The sequence below is a fragment of the Centruroides vittatus genome, unplaced genomic scaffold, assembly GCF_030686945.1.
Source record: "Centruroides vittatus isolate TY-2023 unplaced genomic scaffold, ASM3068694v2 contig_900, whole genome shotgun sequence".
Classification (NCBI taxonomy): domain Eukaryota; kingdom Metazoa; phylum Arthropoda; class Arachnida; order Scorpiones; family Buthidae; genus Centruroides; species Centruroides vittatus.
The window spans coordinates 2,348,198-2,370,482 of NW_027122591.1; the positions used below are offsets into that span (position 1 = coordinate 2,348,198).

At 31.6% G+C, this 22,285-nt stretch overlaps 2 protein-coding genes across 2 annotated transcripts in view; one reads left to right on the plus strand and one right to left on the minus strand.

Annotated features, from left to right (window-relative positions):
* The window catches only part of LOC136984033 (glycogen debranching enzyme), a 36,311-nt gene extending 29,893 nt beyond the window's left edge, over nt 1-6,418 (minus strand). Inside the window, exon 1 of the mRNA XM_067280947.1 lies at nt 6,298-6,418. The gene's annotated coding sequence lies outside the window, so the exon portion shown is untranslated. The remainder of the gene's footprint in view (nt 1-6,297) is intronic.
* LOC136984026 (coiled-coil domain-containing protein 130 homolog) overlaps nt 1-22,285 on the plus strand; it is a 274,187-nt gene that overhangs the window by 233,991 nt on the left and 17,911 nt on the right. Inside the window, exons 2-3 of the mRNA XM_067280940.1 lie at nt 11,872-11,934; nt 14,712-14,845. Coding sequence (XP_067137041.1) covers nt 11,932-11,934; nt 14,712-14,845 — 137 coding nt within the window. The 5' untranslated portion in view covers nt 11,872-11,931. The remainder of the gene's footprint in view (nt 1-11,871; nt 11,935-14,711; nt 14,846-22,285) is intronic.

Genomic DNA, 22,285 nt, shown 5'->3' on the forward strand with positions numbered 1-22,285 from the left:
TTTGAACAGTTGGATCTAATTTAATAATGATTTCAAAAACAAAAATTTATATTGTTTAGAAAATTAACTTTTCAAACAAAAATGATGCATTAAGCCTTTACATTTTAAAATCATTTCATTAAAATTAAAACACCTTAGCAGATAAAATGAAATCAGTAATAATTCTCCATTAAAGCACTTTTCCATTATTGCATTGTAATTTATTCAGTCTAATGAAAAATAACAGGAAAGCCAATCATCATTATCACATCAACAATCGAAAGTGTTGGCAACAATTTCTGTACACAGTTGTTATTTGCCAAACAATTGACTATTTTCCCTCCCGAATAACAACAATGACGATCCACAATAGTTCAAGTGACTTCACGTCCTAAACAAATACAAATTAGGATCGTATGGAAATTCATTTTAATAGAATCACGAGTTCTTATTTTGAATGACGTTTTCAATTTTTTCTGTTTTCTAACATTAAACAGATGATTGAAAATTACATTAGATATCATGTTACCTTCTTCTTAATTTGATTTGCTGTAAAAATTATAATTCATGAAAGAACCCGCTTTAGATAAAACAGGATTAATTTAATGATTAATTTAAGACATTTAAAATTAATAAAATTTAACACTATACTGTACATATATGTTGTCATAATGGTAGTTGCGGGTTATCTTCCCGCATACTGCACTGCACATTGCTTTCCATTCCCATGTATCCATCGCGCTCTGACATGTCGTTAACGAAATGATTTAGATGAGTTTGAACGGGTAACCAAATAAAATAACTATGGTAAATTTTGCACAAATCAAAGATTTAAAGATTAATTTGTTCAAATAACGTTATAAACAGAAATTTTCTTTTGTTAAAGTCATAATAACTATATTTTTTTTTATAAAATCAAATATTTAAACTGCTTTTCTTGGAATGAAAATGCTTTTCCTAATTGCTTAGAATGGGAAGTTGACAAAAGTGATGATTGGCATACAGCAAAAAACTCTATTTTCCTAAAGTTTTTCATCTGAAAAAAACAATTTGAACTGAATTTTAGTGTATTTTCAAGTTTAGAAGAAACTAGCTTTTTTCAAAAAGTGAAAATATTTAAGAAAAATTGTTGTATATTTCACTTCTAATCTACACAATTTAAACTAATTTTGCTAAAATTGTTTATTTCTTTTAATAAGCAATTCTTTAATTAAGAGCTTTCGGGATTACCGTATTTTACGGACTATAAGACGCACCTTAATTTTTAAGCAATTTTTTTTAAAAAAAATACCTATAAGACGCTATGGACTATAAGACGCACCTGAATTTTGGAGGCAATTTTTCGAAGAAAAAAGTGCGTCTTATAGTCCGTAAAATACGGTAATTGCTTGTAAACAAAATGTTGGCTCCTAGAAACAAGCTACTTTGGGGATTTTACAGAATAAACAAGTTAATAATAAATTTATTTATAAACATTCTTATAAAACATAATATATAAATTTAAAATTAACATTTTTTTTGTACATGTTTTTAATTTTGATATTTTTAAGTATATAAAAGTAAAATCAGTATAAATAATTACTTTTATTTCATTCTTATAAAACAATATCATTCAAAATTTATTTAATTATGTATAATTTGATTGATGTTATTAAATTCAAAATAAAAATTTTGTATGCCTTATAAAAAAAACAGATTGATAGCAATTAATAGTACTGTATACGAAAAAAAAAGTTTTAATTACTCTATATAATATCAAATACTTACTATTAAAAATTTTTTATGTTTATTTAAAAATAACTATAGTTCATTGCCTCGCTGTTTACTCGTTTATCAATAAAAATTTTTGGCAATACAATGAATGCAAAAGATGATAAACAATTTTTTTTAATGACAAATTGTTAATCATCATTTAAGAAAATTAACTGTTCAACATCATTTAGATTGGTTGGTTGGTGTTTTTTGGCACAAGGGTCACATATCAACATTATTTAGAGAGAGGTAATAATTGGTATGCAATGGATGCATTACATACCAGTTAAGTTAGTATTAATCTTCAAAAACTATTTCTTAACCTATTGTATTTTATACAAACAATATACAAAACAAATATAACATTGTTTTTGTCATATCCTTGTGAACTTTTGAACAACAGTTTTTAAGAAATAGTTCTGAGAAACAAGAACCTACCTAAAATATTTTGAAATAATCACTAATTTCAAAAATTTTAAATATTTATAAAATGTTTCTTAGTAACATTTCAAAATAATTCAGTTTTATTCTTTCTTTTTTTTTTTTTTTGAAGAAATTGAAAGTTTTCAAAAATTCCCCTAAGAAATTAGAAATTTCGTGTCTATATTTCAAAATTAAATAGATTAACCAATACCAAATTTTTAAGATTTTGATATAAATTAATATTCCACTGTAATTATTTAATAGTATTAACTTTATATCCTTAGTTGTTTCAAATAGTTATGAAATTTTAAGTTAAACATGTAAAACTGAATCAAATTTTTTAAATCCTATTTATAAAATTTATGTTAACAGGAAATGACTTAACTATTTTGTATTATATAAATATTTTTAAGTTCTACAATTATAAAAAAATTGATTAAAAAGTATACAGTAATATCTCGACTTACGCGATTTTCAAATCTTGTCGATTCGTCTGTTGTTTGAGCGCCATGCAACTCTTGATTATTCACTCCCCCCACACTATTGTTCAGCACACATGTTTGGACATGTTGCGCGGAATCGACGCATAGCTACAATTTATTTTGTGTTATTTATTTCTGTTTGTTATATCTACGGAGACTTGAGAGAATTTACGATGTAATCCAAACGAAGTAGAACTGATTCTTCTGCATCGAACAAGAAAAGAGAAAAACTTTATCTTTGGAATGTAAAGTTAACATTATTAAAAACTTCGATACAAAAATGAAAATTTCTGAATTGGCAAAGAAGTTTGATCTACCGGAATCGATGATCAGAATAATTATAAAAGGTAAAGAAAAAATTCTCAAAGCTGAAAACTTGATAGAAGGCCTCAGTTCAATTGAAAAGGGGTTACAAATTTTAGAAAATATAAACTCCAATGAAGAGTGCATTTCTTCTACAAAACGAGAAATAAAAAATTATTAGCATGCTACGAAGAAATTTTGCGGAAAAAAAAAATCTTTGAGCCGTCAGACGAATTTGTTAGATTTTACGAAGCCTTCTATATCAAAATAACTTTGGTTTATGATTTTAATAATATAATTTGTTATACATATGTATTATCTAAGATTTTATTAAACATTTTTTTCTAAATTATTGTTTTCTTTATTCTCCGGCTCCAGTTAAAAATAATTTGTATGTATTTATATGCGAAATTATACCCCGACTTACGCGGTTATCGCTCGGTTCCATCTATCGCATAAGTTCGGGGTATTACTGTATTCAAATTTTAATTATTTAAAAAATTATTGATCATTTTATAGTAAAAAAAAAATATATATATATATTTTTTTATTAGTTTTCTTGTTGGACTAATATATAACTATCATCTTATCAAGAATTATATAATATAAATTTAAAGATAAATTATTTTTCCATTCAATTACACTGAATATAACTTCCTCAAAAAACTGGAACAGTATATATAGATTCGAACATACACCTAAGCACTAATTTTCCAGCAAATAAACGTAAACAAACTTACACTTCAAATGTTTTTGGCCATAAATTTGTGGCCAAAAATGTTCGAAGTGTAAGTTTGTTTACGTTTATTTGCTGGAAAATTAGTGCTTAGGTGTATGTTCAATTACACTTTTCACTATGTCATAATTTATTCATAAGATATCTCTCATATATTTTGTAATAAAACAAATTGCATGAGAAAGTTTTCTTACATATTAAATATATTTTTTCTGTACATTATATCATCAAATATTTATACATTTAAAAATAAATGTTAATTTTCATCTTTAGTGTATTTTTTTCAATTATTTTATCAAATAGCATTTAAATTTATGAAAATTTCAAAAACTCCAAATCAGTGAAAATTCAAACAAAATTAAAAGTAATCTACATTAATATATTAAAATATCTTAGATAATCTATATATATAAATGTACGTGTTTGTGCCTGTATTTCACTCTGCAGCCAAAACTACACATCGCACATGAATGGTGTTTGTGTGTGGTAGTAGCCCCGAGTCTCCCATCGTGCACTATGATGGTTGCGTCTCGATAGCTATAAGGGTGTGGGAGATATGGGGGTTGAAAGTGGTTGACTTCAAAAATGTGTGACGCTTCAATGAGAATGTTCCAGTTTTTTCTAGACAGTTCCAGAACCTAGAGGTAAAATTTGCTACACAGTTCGGGTATGTCATGAAAATGCACACTAAGAAGGGATTTTTTGAAATTCCCCATGGGGGAGAAAGAGAGCATTAAGTCTTAACCTGAAGAACGGCTTCTACTGTACTATTTTAGATGAGATTTTTTTGTTTTTAATTACATTTAGTCTTCATTCAGTATTTAGGGGTATTAAATTGATAACATTTCAAACATTGTTATAAATATTTTTTATATATTTTGATTTTTTAACCAAATGTTTGAACCATTTTAAATTCGAATTTCGTTCTATAATCATATTGGTTCAATTATAGAATGATTGTAAATGTTCCAGAAAATTTATCAAATTAAAGACAGGTGTTAAATAACAATTACTATGGTTGTTGAAATATTGAATGTAAATAGGGTTTGCTTGCAAAATTCGCACGAGCAAAGCTGCGGGTAATAGCTAGTTATATATAAAAAGTATTTAGGTTATGTAAAAAGAAGTTTTATATCTAATATTCTGTCAAGGATTCATCAATGTACTTTTGAGTCATTATCCATGTATCTTACACCATAAAGACTACTTTCATAATCACCAGTATATAAGTCAAAAATGGGAAAACATTGAATTTATTTCACCAACTATTTTATGACTACACAAAACATCTTCTTTTGCAAGTATAAATACATTTGCTTTTTCTTTTTTATGATTAAAAAAATATTTTTTAAATTTTGAATTTGTGAAAATTAAATATATATCCAAATGATATATCCAACTTTCATAATCATCACCACAACAAATTGTTGGAAAAAAAAACTTAATGACTAACATGAATAATTCATAATACTATTTATGATAATTTACAGTAAACAAATTTTCTGCAGATAATACTATTATAAATATTTCCGTTTTAATATTATCTAGATTAAAATGTCAACCAATCCATAGCCAAAAATGTGAATCAATCTATTATAAAAAAATCTGAGAGCATCACGAGATTGAGCATTTACAATCGCTATATCCAATTTTTAAAATATTTCTAAATTAAAATCAATAATACAATAAATCATAAAGTAAACAAAATTATTTCAAACTATTTACAAAACTGGTTCTCTACCAAATATATTACAGAACAAGTGCATTTTCCAAATTTTCAACTAAGAATAGTTAAAAATACAGATATATCTTTTTCGCATTATTTCATTCATTTTGATAATTAAAAGCTTAACTTAGTAACAGAATAAAAATGGAATTCAAATGAATAATTTATCACACCTACAAACAAGGAGTAATCAATGCAATTTTGGCCCACCAGTGGCCAAGAGGTCTTCGTACCCTGAACACTGGGAGTTCAGTTGAGAGTTCACGCCCCACTCGGATGTGAAGTTTACCAGGTTTTCTCCACCTCTGTAACACCTAAATAGGGGCCCAGTTTCCCTTAAAAGACTTCCCAAAAGACATCCCCCTTGGCAGATCGCCCAAGTGTTGCATTGCCATAACTTAACAAACAACAACAACAACAACAACAACAATGCAATTTTTTGCCTCTCATTGAATAGATTTGATTTTTGAAGCTAAAGAAATGATCACAGGACATAAGATTCTATTTGGAACAGTGTAATATAGGCTGGCAGTTGAAAAACATGATTTAATATCTGCTATATTCCAGACTAATAAATACAGATAATCACATCCTAATTTACAATGCATTAAGTTTAAGAATTTAAATTCAAAACCATTTTGTAATTTATTAATTACACTGTCGATAGTTTAGAATTTTTCAGTATAATTTTGACTTTATCTAACAGCAGATTACTGAGAAAAATTGTTTTAAATTAAATATTTAATATATTTTCATTTAAAAAACAATTATAATGTAACCTCCAAATTTCAACCTTTCAAAGGGTCACAAACCGGAAAATGAAGAGTTCATTCGGTAAAATCTTCCGTTAGTAATTTTAAGATAAAAATAAAACTTATTTTTACACTTCAAATTACCTGATAATGTTAGCCGAAACTTAAATTTTATGTCGTGAAGTAATAAACCACATACAATTATCTATGCAGCTGTTTCCATTTAATGCTGGAGCTCATCATCTGAAGGTCACCCCAGACTAATAGATGTCACAGCGACGTCTACCGACACTTGATCCTTATAATTATACAAAATACTTTTAAAACGAATTAGAAAATGTTAATAGTCACTTATTAATACCTCTTTAGTTACAACTTAAATATAACATATAAAAATACAATTCGGTTAATGTTACCTTAGGTAGCCAAGATGGCGGCTCGTCTCTGATTCCAGCAAGGAAACAGTGGAACGCACGTTTTAACCTAACCTAACCTATTCTAATTAATTACCATAATTATTAGCAACCAAATTATTAGAATAGGTTAGGTTAGGTTAGAACGTGCGTTCCACTGTTTCCTTGCTGGAATCAGAGACGAGCCGCCATCTTGGCTACCTAAGGTAACATTAACCTACTTTTACCGTTCAACCAAGACCTTGGTTCAACAAATTAACACTGAAAGGTTATTGGATAGCATGTTTTGAATTGTATACATATTACTTTTCTAAGAACGAAAAACATGACGATGGAGTGAAATCGCGAAACGATTAAATTCGACTGCACAAATAAAATGAACAGTTTTTTTTAGCTCTTTCCGCCCTGTGGGCACTAAGAGGGCCTCTTTTAGTAGGCCCATTATGGGTTCGGCTAGGCCCACAATGGGGCGACCGGGTGGTGAAGGACGGGGACCGACATATCCGAACGGACCACCCCCCGAAAAATTCCTGGGGATTATTCGACCCGTTCGGATTCGATCCCGGGTTCCCCAGAGCGGTAGGCTGCCACCTTGACCGCTCAGCCATCCGGCCGGTCCAATGAACAGTCTTTCATGATTTTTCTTCTTTGCTGAACTAATCACTAGAAAAGCAACAACTATAATTATTGTATCCGACATTTTCATCGAAACGCACACGAACGAATATGGAGCAATGGGAACACATATGCGTGCGTGTCAATAAGTGTTCCCATAAAGTCTCAAGCAAATACATAGAAATATTTAACGAAATGATTTTCGTCTGTACAAATTTCGTAAAACTGCTTGCATATAGACTTCCTCATTCGCGCAAACAAACCGAATTGGATTTGAGACAGGAGTGATTTCTTGCGTTGGAAACTGCGACCGTATTGTTGCAAAAAAATGTTTCGCCTATTGTTTGTTTGCCGAGCAGCTTTTTATTTTTATATTAACTTTAACAAAAAGATATATTGAAAGAAGAATTTATCAAAAGTAACTTTTATTCAACCGTAGGCGCCGAATTTTATTACGCTGATAATTTTCGATTCTCGTTAAAAAAAAACAAACAAATTGTTTATTCTGGATGTTAGTTTTTATACTTGCACCTCAGTGAATTCGAACGTGGAAGAAATTTCAAGTGGTCCAGGGCAGTGGCGACGCAGCTCAATCGGCAGAGCGCTCGCTTCGCATGCGAGAGGTACCGAGACTGATGCTCGGCGTCTCCATCTGCCGCTGTTATTTTTATTACAAACATATGCAAAGAATAAATTTTTTGGCACCACAAAAAGTAATTCGTCTTTTCGTTCTGCACTTTAAAAGATGCCAACGACGAGTACAGCGACTGATATCTGTGCATCGGTTTACACTTCACTTTATTACAGTCGGAGTGCGATAGTCGTGTACAATACTTCTTATTTGCAAATTGACTCCTGCGAATTTTATAAACATCCGACCTGTCGCTGAAAGCTGTAGTGAAAGTGTCCGAGAAAAACGGGTTCGCGAAGCGTTTCTCATTGAAGCTTGCAGCCGATGGCAAAGACCGAGTAGCCTACTTTTAGTACCTGTGATGTTCTTCGTTCGCAACCGCCTAACAAATCCCTAATAGAGTAAACTATTTGCAGATGGTATTTCAGCCAGTTAGTCGCTGGGGACGTAGTTCAAACGATAGAGCACTCGCTTAGCTATGCCAAAGGAGTCGAGAGATCGATACTCGGAGTCTTCAGATTCATTTTTTTTTTTTTTACGTATTTTAAATTCCTCTTCTAAAGTCGTCTACCCGTTCTCAATACATCTAGTTTGAATTCGATCAGATGTATAAACGATATGATCAAATTCTCGAAATACTTTTCAGAATTTTGCTAAAGTTATCAAATAATTATCTCTGAAATTTAAAAAAAATTCACTCCATAGTACATCTGGCTCGAAAAAATTTCGTTTTGTAACTTTTCGGTTCGCAAGAATGTGTGTCCTGAATTCATATCGTTTCGGAAGCAACACGCAAGTACCCCAACCATATAAAGTCGGTAGCAGCAATGTACTGTACCAGCGCTCTACCATCTGAGCTACGCCTCCGACGTTCAGAATCTCTTTACCGCTCGTTTGTATTCTTTCATTATCTGCTGCCAAGTAACGTTTTCACAGTTGCAATCGATTATCTTCGTGTTTTCAGCTAAGCGATGCGGTCTTGGTGTGAAACTTGGATATTTTCGAATTGTGGTTGCGTTCGAGAAACGAAAAAAATAAATAAGTGTCTTTGCAATGAGAATATTGCCGACAACGTACGGATCCGGACTTGTTCGAAAAGTCAACGTCTACTGTTTCCTGATGTCTGCTTTCAAGAGCAGTCGGACTCGCAGGTTTTCGCGCTATTTACTGTTTACAAGTGCCGCGCGCCGACGCTTTCGTTTTTTACACGATACTAGCCAATTCCGTGCATGGATGTGTTTAGACTGTATACGAAATATCGAGCAAAGGGCATCTCCACAGATCCGTCGATAACCTTAACCGAAATCGTGAAAACTGACTATTTTCGAAAACTATTCCGATGAAATTGGTCGTTGCGTTTTTTTTTTTAAATCATCCTTTTAACTAACTACTTATAGGTTCTGCCGCTACAAAAAACTCAGTTGCATCGGAAATTAACAGGCGATCTACACCGTATCGCTAAGCGGGAAGATTTCAACGCCGCTTACCAGTATTGCTTCAATACACTTTTCGGAACTGCGCGATTTCGACAAATCAGCGAAAAAGGCGTCTTTGAATCACATAATTAGAGCACGAGGAATGTATACGTGCTTACGCCATGCGCGGTTAAATCTGTACGCATCTTTGTATTAAGACGTATTTTGTTTAAAACTTGTATGGAATCTGGATCTGAAAATCAAAATTCTAGGAAGAGACTTGATTGAGATGCTATGTAGAAAACCTTTGATAATATCACTCAAACCTGTTTTTATGCGGTCTTTTTTGTGCGATTTTTTTATACGTGCAATGTGTTTTGTGCAATTATTTTTGTGCGGTATACCAATTTGATTGAAATTCATATACCGCACACAAAAAATCACACAAAACAAATTCTACAGAGACTTGATTGAGATGCTATGTAGAAAACCTTTGATAATATTATTTTATAAGTAATAAAAAGTGTATGATTTAGAAGCACATTATAGTATACGGCTTTCAATCGTACTTAAAAATTAAATCATTTATCGTTAATTTTAATTATATATTATTATAATTCTTAATATTTTCTTATAATTTCATTTTAAAATATCTACTTATATATTTTTCTTTTCTAGTTTGATTATAGAGAGCAGTGAATTGATCATTGGCTTTTCCAACATTCGAAAAGCGCCTCTACCTAGGAGCGATTTGTTCATCGAACTGACTGCTTCGTTTAACCGCTAGGCGGCGCACTTCGGAGAGAAAGGCCGCGTTTCTTTATGCAGCGAGCGTAGCGAAATGACGTCACGAGCAGTGTTGGCCAATTAGAAACCAGTTTCAGTGTGTTCGCTGTAAAGCGCTTCTCGAGCGCTGCATAAAGAAACGCGGCCAAAGCAAACAAGCTTGGCCTTCCCCTCCAACCGACCAATTCTCACCGGAAGTCATGGAAGCGACCCCAAACGACGCTGACAACGAAACTTCCTTTCCAAAAGACTATTGGTCATGGAATTACGAACCAGATTCTGACGAACTCCTCAAATGGATTCAGGACCACTCCATTTGTTTGAACAACCCTACATGCAAAATTAACCTCACACACCAACCCGAAACTAACCTAACAGGTACAAAAATCTACAAACACTTCAAAACCACTATTAGGAAACCGCACATCATCAGAAACATAACCATCACCAAGACCAGACAAATCTACTTCACTATCAAATAACCGTGCCTTTTCAAAATCCTAACCATGACACACATAAACGGCAACCTCGTCAAACACACTCTAACCAAGAAATTTTACACAAAAAGCGTTATCATCAAAGGTGTTCCCACAGACTATGAGGCAAAAGAAATTTACACCCAATTAAAAGATGTGGCTGCCAGTCAATGTAACAAGATTTAAACGCAGACAGCAGGACCGTCAAAACCGTCAAAATTACCATTGTTGCTAGTTCCATTCCTGATAGACTTCGCATCTTTTTCACATCATACCGCACTGAAAAATACCATGAACGCCCCGGACTTTGCCTCAATTGTGCAAAATTTGAGCACCCCAACCATATTGCAAGGGAAACAAAAGATGCAAACAATGCGGTCTTCCTCACAACGGAAACGAATGCCAAGCTGAAAAGCGGATTTGCATTAACTGTTCCGGGGACCATCCATTCACTTCCCCAAATGCCCGGATTACATTAAAGCCCAGACCATTATACAATACCAACGTCAGCATAATTGCTCAAACCTAGAAGCACGCAAAGCACTTCAGCCAGCCCCAACTAATCGTCAATCCTACAGTGCAAAACTTATAAACAACATTTAACTTACACGCGAGACTCAACTCACCCACACAAAACTTTCCCAACGGACACAAAACGAAGATTCTATGCTCGAACAATTAACTGAAATCAAACAAGCCTTAACGGCACAAAACGAAATAATACAACAAATGATAACCCACCTACAAACTCTCCAAAAAGGACCAAACTCCCAAGACAAACAACGCACTAACCGTCCTCTTGCCCAAACCACGGAAAATAAACAAACTGACGAAATTAACACATCTAAAACTATTTCTAACGAACAGTAAAATTCCCAAGCTACTCATACCCAAGAGCAAAAAACAAACCCCAAAAATGAACCCTCGACCAAATACCGCAATAATAACACCACTAAAAGACGCGATACTAATCTCAACAAACAAATAGACTAAAAAAGACCGCCCAAAAGACGTGAACGCAAGGAACATGAGGTGGAAGACAAAACGACTAATAAACAAAAAATAAGAGCAACACTCAACTCCAACTCATAACCAAATCTATTTCAACCTAGACTTTCCTTCCCCAATCCATTTTGTCAAACGTTTCTTCTAGACCTTTCAAGTACATCAACTTGCGATCGCCATCTGTTTCTCCAAACAACTCCACTCACATACCTGGAAAAACAACTACACGGGGCGAAATAGCCAACGTAGCTAACGCTTAACTTCACCGCCAGAGGGCGAACCTGCGAGAATAGAATAGAGTAGAAAGCGCCTCTATCGGCAAAAATAAAAGCACAGATGTGAGAAAATCGTAGTTAAAAGGCTATGTCTAATCGAAGTAGAAGTTGAAATACTTGTAAATAATTAACTTGAAGAGATTTTAATCGAGAGGATTTAAAATGGTACATTACTAAGATTTTACGTTATAATTAACAAAATTCATTAACAGTATATTATCAATGTTATAAATATTGAAAAAACAAAATTTTCACTTTGTCATCAAACACTTTAGCTATGAAATTTACATTATGATATAATATATTTAATAAATTCTATATAAATAATAAATACATATTAGAAGTTCTTGTCAGGAACTTGGATGATCTAGCTAATGTAGTTAATTAATTAATTAGCTTAATTAATTCACCTATAACAGTATTGACATTTAAATAACACAAACATTTGCGTTATTTAAATGCCACCATTGTTAAAAGTGCCTTAATTAAGCCAAGAATGTGGAGTAACCATACTTATACCTGATTTCTTGTTTCTTTAAGTTACTTCAAAGACCGTAATGGTACAATTCTAGGTTTGAATGACGAGGTTGGGACTTTAACAGAGCTGTAGAGCATACTGATAGGAACAAAAAAAGTCTAATGAACCATGGGTGTATGAGCGCGCCTTTGCGAGATATAGGCCCCCCAAAATGACTATATGTGAACTTTTCGAGACCCTCAAAAATGGGGTAAAATTTAAAAGTGAAAATTTTCACAAGTACAACTAAAATTTCTGTTTCGAACGCTTTTTGTTACAACTTACTAGAGACTCCTAAAAACTCAGTAGATTTGAACAAAATATTTATAATTACAATGTTTTTATTAGTTCTCTCGTTTATTAGTTGATCTATTTCAAATTCTAACATACCTTTAACCAGACAATATTCTTTAGTTACTACATCCATTTCTTCTAACTTTTGAATGATTTTCATAATTTCCCCTTGGCTAACTCAATTTTCTTCTTTCGGTAGATTGACTTCTGTCTTGATTGTTTGCAGTTGTATATTCAACTGAGTAAATTTATCCTGTATTAACTCATAGATTGATTTTAAGGAATATTGAGGTTCTTCAGTTTCAAATTAATCCTGTATTTTAGTATTTCTCACACCATTTGAATCAAATTTATCATATTCTTGCTCAACTAGGTAGTAATCTTCACCAGGTATTTCTTCTAGTTGATTAACTTTGTTGAATACTTTAGGATTATCCTTTCAAGGCCTGCCACGTTCCCTTCTTTGCATATCTGACTCACCGATTTGCTGTGGCGAATGAGATAATGGCCCTGGATTTATTTCAATACCTGCAATGATGAGCAAGGATGAAATCAAAACCAAGGTTAACCTGTTAATAAACATCCACTTTCCTAATAGTATCATGCTAAATTTTAATGTTCACCAAATCCAACAACTTTGAATAGTACACTCCTCAAAAAACATGCCAGCACCATTAACGACAAATGCACACCCCAATAAAAATGATAATGATAAGTGCAGAGCCCAAATGGTTAGGAGTTGAGTGTTGAAATTTGGTACACAGTTAGTGTACGTCATGAGAATGTACACTAAGGGTTGATTTACACACAACAGTGACGTGCCGGCACAGTGACCGTTTGGTGCATAAACATCGATAAATATCACACATAGCCAATCAGAGTTTCATCTACGACACGTGATCTGTATTCTGTCAATCATACAAGTGTCATACATGAAATTCTGATTGGCTATGTGTGATATTTATCGATGCTTACTGCACTGTGCCGGCACGTCACTGTTGTGTGTAAATCGATCCTAAGAAGGGAATTTTTGAAATCTCCTTGCAGAGGAGAGGGAAAGGGTTACTCCATTTTTGCTCGTTTTTTATTTCAGTTTTATTTGTTAAAAAATATGTTTTTAAATGTCTTGGATTATTATATACTAGCAGGTAAGTCCAGTATTGTCCAGGCAAGAAATAAGAACAAACATTAAGATTAGCTAATTTCATACTTCTAACCCTTCTATTGTGTTATATTATAAAATTTTGTTTATATAACTACAAAGGTTATCTTACATAGCCAATTTAACCCATTTCACTGGGTACAAGAATTAGGTCCCCTTGTCTTCTGAGGCTAATTAGAGAATTTTTAAATGGGTTTAAAAATATGTTTGATTTCCTGCAAAAATGCAAAAAACCACATCTAAAATAGTACAGTAGAAGCCGAGTTCTTCGTGGTAATTTAATTCAATAACGGAAAAGGGATAAACTTTCAAACCTACAGAATTAATATAAAAACAAATGCTTTCAATTGTATTAAACAGTCATTTTCATGATTTAAATTTTGCTAAAACAAGAAAAAATATTTAAAAACAAATACTTGAAAGACTTGCATTTTTCAATAAATTTTACTGGTTTAAAGTTTATTTCTATTCATTTAAAATTAAAATGTATTTGTATATATTAAAATTAATCAAATTTCTTAGTTTAAATAGAATAATTTTTACAAATAAATTATGTAGAGTACTTTAAATAAATTCATTAACAAATAAATAGATTTAAACAATAAATACAAGTAGAAAGTAATTAAAACATTATTGCTATGTTCATTTTTATTGAAAAATTTATTAGTTGATAATGTTAATTGATGATCGTTCCACTTTCTAAAGAAAGTTAAATGATTCTTTTTCTTGAGTGCAATGAAACTGGATATAAAGTATTAACTAAATTCATATCTTAAAATTCCAGCGTAGCAAAGCATTTTGTTCGCAACTAATTAACATTTTCAATCATCTCGAAAGACTTTCATCAGATTACTCCAATTAGGTTACTTTAATTGGGTAACCTTGTAAACTTCTTAAAATTTCTGTTTTCAGTTTTAAAACCTAAAATTTCTAAATTAAAAAAAAATATTTTTTATTTTAAATTAATAGGCAGAAAGAAAAGCTGTTAACAAATATTATCCTCCGGAATGGAGACCAGAGAAAGGAGGCATCAACAAATTTCAAGGAACTCATGCCTTGCGAGAAAGAGCTAGAAAATTACATATGGGAATTCTTATCATTAGGTAACATTGATGACTTTATAATTATTAAAAGTTTTAGTTTAATCATTAATGATAATTTTTAATAATAATTTAGATATATTTAATGATGATGATAAATATTTCACTATAAACAAAACAAATAGACATGTTTCAAGCTTATCATGTATGTATAAATAAAATTTTTCAAATTTATTTATAATTTTATTCAAACTTTTGAAAAGATTACTCTCGATTATTAATATCGAGGATTAAAGAACACAAGGATAGCATCTGAAATACTAACCCTTTTACCTTATTAGCAACTTATGTGATGTCTGACCTGGAGTCAGTCTCAGTAGACTGGGATCAGGCTAAAATAATCCAAAAAGTGCAAAGTAAAAACATAATAAGATACACAGAAGTGTGGCAAATATACAAAACATCTTCGACAGGGCAAACAGTAAAATTATAAAGACGGCAATGCAATATTCAGTGCGTGGAAGGCTCTTATAGATGTGAACTAAAATGTTAAGATAACATCTTAACATTCAGATGTTAAATTTGAATTGGCAGTCTATTTAGTATTCTACGGGAAGAAGAACATTAAAGATGTTCAAAAACGTTATAGTTAGTAAATTTTTTTGCTGTTTCAAGGTTATTCTTTGTGTGAATTTGTGTAAATATTAAACCAAGTGTTGTAAATAATTTTTTTGTAAATAAACAAATTTATTTCAATAACTTACTACCTTGGATTTCATTAGTTTGGAATACGTAGCTAAAATATAATATGCAAATATTGCAATTACTTAGCAACACATTACAATGAAGTTCATTCAGAAAGGATTTTTGGAAAGTTTTCTGCAATTTCTGAGTTTTTTTTAAGTCTAGCATATAAATGGCAAGTCATCTGTAGTGGTTCATAATATCTGTGAAAAATGGCAAGAGTTAAGACAGTACTGGAAGCAATCGGGAAAATTATTATCCAGCAGTATAAAGAAAGAGTCTCTGAAAGTAGCATTGTGCAGGATGTGCTGATATCTGTCTACAGTCCAAGAACTCATAGAATATTTTGAAGAAAGGGGAAACACTTGTCCAATAAAAGCTTTAGGAAGAAAACTTCCTCTCGGTTCTAGACAACTATGTCCATTTGACACTATATTTTCCAAAACAGGCAAGTTCCCATAGAAGATTTGACAAAGTTGGCAAGGAAATACTCTAATATCTCATTATCTGAAAGCACAGTGTGGAGATATCAAATGATTCAATTACAAGCTGTGGAAATCCAAGGGAAAACTTTTCATAAATGAATCATGCAAGTGCTGATGTTTAGCTGGATAAGAACTCATCTGAAGTGGACAATATGATGATTGGAAGAAAATACTATGGTTGGATGAATCAACATCTAATGTAATCCATGGAAATATAGACAAGAAAGTCATTCATACTAAAGATGAATAATATACTGTATTATTAGCTTCAAGTCCAGAGCCACAGTCTTTGATGGTTTGGGGATGGATGAGTGAATTTCAGTGATGGTGCTTTAAACTCTGAAGCTCATATTCTAATCCTGCAGTAACATTTATGCGAATCAAAATGTAAACTTTTTCAAAGACAAGTCTGTATTTTCCAGCGCAACAATGTCTGTCCACATAATGCTAGAAGACCAAACCCTGACTGTAATTTAATCATATTTGTACTCCCCTGGCTAGCATCAAGCCCTGAGTTTGTTTCCAATACAAAATGTATGGAGATTTTTGAAAAGAAAGATTGCTTAATGCAGTCCTTGCACATTAGAACAATTATATATGTATTTAAGCAAAGAATGTCGAAAAAATTACCATGTAGTTACTGCATAAGTTTGTATCTTCCATGTCTCAATGCCTTGCAACTCTTATAAAACAAAAAGATGATGCTATTCAATGATGAACACAAAATCTTAACACATTGCAACATGTTTCTTTGAAGTTTGTTCAAAGGCTCTACAGATTATGAATTACATATTTTAATAACAAAATATTTTCCTGATATCTGAGCTTCTGATATGTTTGTGTGATTGCTTTTCTTTATAATAAATTACTTTTAGCTACAAAAATAAACATCTGTGCATTGTACTATGAATTATTTTAAGTTTTTATTGGTGAAATTCATTGCAAGCAAGGTTGTAATTATAAATTTGTTTACTTAAATTTTGATTGAAAAAAATTGAATTTAGAAACACACATTCTATGAAGTTTGGGTTTTAAAAACTAAGAGATGATTTACAGGTATGCGTGTAAATTTATATATTTTTATTTTTTATTATTAATATTTAAAATTGATTATTAATTTTGATTGACTAGACTATAAGTTAAAATGTACAAAAAATTATATATATACAGTGGAACCTCGCTTAACGAGCACCTCACACAACGAGTATTTTGCATAACGAGCAAAACAAATTGTAAAAATTTGCTTTGCTTAACGAGCGATATTTCGCATAATGAGTGATGAGGAGAGGGAAAGTCCCAAATTGTGCGTATGCGGCATGCTTCATCAGTCTGTTTAGCACTCCTTCCGCTAGCATCTTAGTGTCACTTGTGATCACATTTTCCAAACTGTGTTCACACATATAACTTATAAACATCAACAACCATAGCCCGTTTATATAATAAACACGCCAAACGATATGCCAAATTCTTGGGTCAATAAATTTAATGACCGATTCCAAATTAAATTTTAGAAATGTCGGAATTAAAAATTAACTATTTATAATTATTAAATTTAATACGAGATGGAAACTGTGAAGTTTAGGGCGACAGGTACAAATAAATGACTAGTTTACTTAATGTGACAAAGTAATTTATTATCGCTCTAAACAAGTTCGTTGGATCCCAACAACTACAAGTAATAGACTATACACACATACACTACAATATTTTCTAACGAACAAAAGATCAACGCGCGCGACAATTATACGCGGGCCGAAACTTACAAACTAATACTTATGCTAACCACAACTAAAGAGAGACGAGAAAATGGAAGATAGAAGAATGAGAAAAAATAGAAATACCCGGGATTTTCCTGGTCTTAAAGACTTGGGTGAGACAAATCTGATTCTTTTCTCGGGGTTAATATTACACCTCAATGTTATGCGTCGGAGCTCTTCAATTTCTTTACTAGTTCCTTGGGGTGAACGTAACTTTCGATCTTCTAAAAATTCGATCTAGTGGCTACCCAAATTCTGCCCTCATTCTCCGGGATTCGAGTTCAACTTTCCCTTCAGCAACTCAGAGGTCTCCGATTAGCGTGCTAGCTATATCGAGCCTTCCTTCTGTCCGTCTGTACTCGTTGAGTGTCCCGACCGAAGTGTCTCCACTCTTTGTTCATCGGCTCCAGGGCCTTGCCTCACCCTTTGTTTACGTACTTTTTTTCTCAGAATTGGCAATCCCACCCAAGGGGTAATGAACCAGAAAGACAAGCAAGAAAGTTCTAGAAGGGGATGAGACAAAGGATAGGGAAAAGAAAGATATTAAACTAAACTTAAATCTATATTTACAATAAAAAGGTATAGCATACAGCTACAAAACATAACTGCCTACCTCTAGTCAAATTAATTAATTTCTAATATTTAATTATAGCCTTTACATAACCCAAGAATTTGGCATATCGTTTGGAGTGTTTATCAAACATATTAGCTGTGATTTTTTTTTTTGTTTCTGCAAATTGAATTCTCATTCCAGAATGGTTCATTCCACGCTAGAAGAAAAGTTGATGATGATTCACACTCTTTAACAGTGTATATTGTACAATTTTTTTTTTGAATAAACATTATACATAAAACATTTGAGCATTTTTTCGGCGTGGAATGCATTATTGCATTTTACATTAATTTCTATGGGAAAAATTGTTTCGCTTAACGAGTGTTTCACATTACAAGTAAGACTCTGGAACAAATTATGCTCATTAAGTGAGGTTCCGCTGTATATTTTTATGCATTTTAACTATTTTATTAATCCTGTGTGTACCGTCTTTGTAAGCCAAGTAATGATACTGGTAGACGCTCAAACAGCAATGGTTAGGGAAACTTAGTTTATTTATTCAATAATAAACTAAGTTTTTCTTGAATAAATAAACTAAGTTTCCCTAACCATTGCTGTTTGAGCGTCTACCAGTATCATTACTTGGCTTACAAAGACGGTACACACAGGATTAGTATACACAGCATCCACACCTACTACGTATTTTATTAATATTTTATAAATAAAATAAAGAAGCAAAATTTCCTTTCATTTAGGTGTAGCTATTGCTATTTATGTGTGATTTAAGTTTTTTAAATTTTATCAAGATTTAAACAGCATAAAGAAAATTACAGTGAAACCTCAATCTATTGTTTTCGGCAGGACTTAGAGAAATTGGCTCATGCAGGAAAATGATTGACATGGAAAATTTATGACATCAATGTTTTTATTGTTTATCTTGTATGTAATGTGTATTTTTCAGTGATGTGCATATATGATGACTTTCTGTAATACTAAATGATATAGCACTTGTGCACAGATGTGCGTTTATTCTACGTTTTTTTAAATGTAGAATAAACGCACATCAATTGTTAAGAATACTGTAATTTGTTCTATTTTCTTTTGTTAAGAATACTTAATGATACCTATTGATATATTGGAGGCAGCTGATCAGAAAATTTTGATATTGTGTAAAAAGACAATTACTAATATGGTAAACAACAACAATATAATGTGTGCATTCACCATTACCAATAAATCTGAAGACATCTATATTGGAATAGAAGTTTATGTGGAAAAGCACATTTGTAATTTTTCCTGTAACCAGTTCAAAATACATTTTTGTATGTCACAATCTTCATTTGAAGTATGTAATATGCATATAATTTATAATGACAGCCATTTTAACTTCTGTTTTCAGCACTGAATCTCACTTCAGTAGTGCTGCAGTGGCTAACTAAAAGCAGAAATAGTTTAACTGTCTTTTAACAAAGCAACTTTAAGCAGTTTTACTAGAAAATGCACCCAATATGTACAATAAAATAAAATACATTTTAATTACTGCATAAATAGTTGCAAAAATTATCCACGAAAAGACAATAATCTGTCTTTTTTGGTATGATTACAATATTATAATACAATACTGTATTTTATTATCATATTAGATAAATACAGTATATTAAGAGGGGTTATTTGGGGAATTGGTTCCGTTTTCTACGCAAATGTTAGGGTTTAACTTTTAAATATGATGTGCTTTAATTTAGCACCCTCTATTGTGGGTAGAATGATTGATGCAGGATAACATTTTTCTTTCAGTTAAAATACAGAATGAACATTGCAGGAAAATGAATGATGTGGGAATGAAGAATACAGGAAAAATTAGCATTATGGTCCTTATTTGGAATTGGGGAAAAAAAGATAGATGTGGGAATGATAGATTGAGGTTTCACTGTATTATGCATATGGTTTTTTAATGATAATATCAACATAATAAGATATATAGTAACATTTTAAATTATTTCTATAATAATTTTTGAAGACAGCTGAATGGCTGAGATGGTAAAGACCTCGACCTGCTTCAGTGGGAACTTAGGTTTAAGTTTGGCTCAGAATCTCAGGAAACTTTCATGGGCAATCTGTCTTGGATGCGTTGGATCTATTTCTCACCATCTGGATGAATTCATAATGGCATGGGTTGGAAGAAGAGGTGCAGAAATATTTTTAAAAATTATAATAATGATAATTTATGAAGTTCAAATTTTTTAAAGTTTTATTTGATTATGTAAATTTTATTAATCAGTCTTTTGTATAATATTACAACACAGTTTTATTTTATTTTTCTGATATCACTGCTAATTTTTTTTTTAATTTATACCATGTGGGCACTAAGAGGGACTTTTTAAGATCATCATGAGTTTAGCCTGGCCCAAATGGGGTAGTTAGATGGTGAGAAATAGGGCCTGACATATTGAAGACAGACTACTATAGAAAAATTCCAGGGGTTTTTCAACTTGCTTAGCTCACTGTTCTGGTGATCAGGGATCAAATCTGACATCTTAACTGCTTCAGCTATCTGGTTGGCTAACATCACTGTTAATAATGAGTACACCTATCCCTCGATTTACACGGAAGATAGGTTCCTGAGAAAAACGTGTAAATCGAATTTGTATCTTTTTGAATGTAAAACCGTGTAAATCGAATAGTATGCAAAAAACGCATAATTTCGTTGTTTATTAATTATGAATTTTTTTCAATTTTTTAAAGATACATAAATCAAACAAAAATATTGAAAGGCAAAAAAATATATATATTCTTTTATTAATTAAATACAAAGTACAAAGGAACAAAAAATAAAATCTGAAAGATTCATAAAAATGTAATGTAATTGTGTAATGTAATGTAATGTAAAAAATGTAATTAAAAATAATGTAATCGTTTGTTACTTATGAATATGAAAAATTAAAATTTTCTGGTTTAAAACTATGTGCAATGAATGCAACTTCATGCGTATGGGGGAGTACCCTATATCAGTTACTATTTGACGGATTGAAATAAAACTGTCACCTAGTATCCTAAATATCAACTATAACATATAATTAAGGTGGATTGGAATATAGATGTAGATTAGAGTTAAAAATTGTTCCTTTTGATCATAGCCAGTTTATTTTCTACATTTATTTTTTAAACCGTGTAAAAGCGAAAACGTGTAAAAGAAGTACTGTGTAAAACGAGGGATAGGTGTATTTTAGAGTAGATATGCATTTGAACTTATTGCAGAGAAATTAACTTTTTATTTTTCCACAATTAAATTTATATTAAATGGATAGATATACAATTTATTTAAAAGAATGGAATTGTCAATAAGTGGAAAACTGCAAAATGGATTATGGTTTTACATATCAAAATTTGTTATAGTAGTCATTTGAAATTAAAGTTATATGTTAATTAAATAGAAAAAAATAAAATAGTAAAAATGCTAGAAAATGAATTCATCATCATCATCATCATTAACCCTGGGCTCATTGCCTGTTGGTGTCTGGTGCCTTTTCCACTATTTTCTTCCATTTCTCTCTATCCATTGCTGATTTTCTCAATTCCTGTACATTTGTACATTTGCTCCACACCACTTCTTCATGTCATCAATCCATTCTCTATATGGTCTGCCTCTTTTGTTGGATCCATCCATAATACCATAGACTAATTTAACTTTTGTAGACCATAGTCTTAATTTTTCTGTTTTCATTCATTCTTGTGGTTTGTCCAAACAGTTGAAGTTTTTGTTGTATAATTTTTTGTAAGAGATTCTTTTTCCTATATATCATATTATAAAGCTCTTTGTGACTTTCTGCATCCATCCTATTTGCAAGATCTTTCTGTAACAGTATCTTTCAAATGCTAATATTTTTCTTTCCATATCTTTTGTTATTACCTGTCTCACAGGTATACAGCATGCAGGATAAGATGAAGGTGTTCAATACTTTTAATT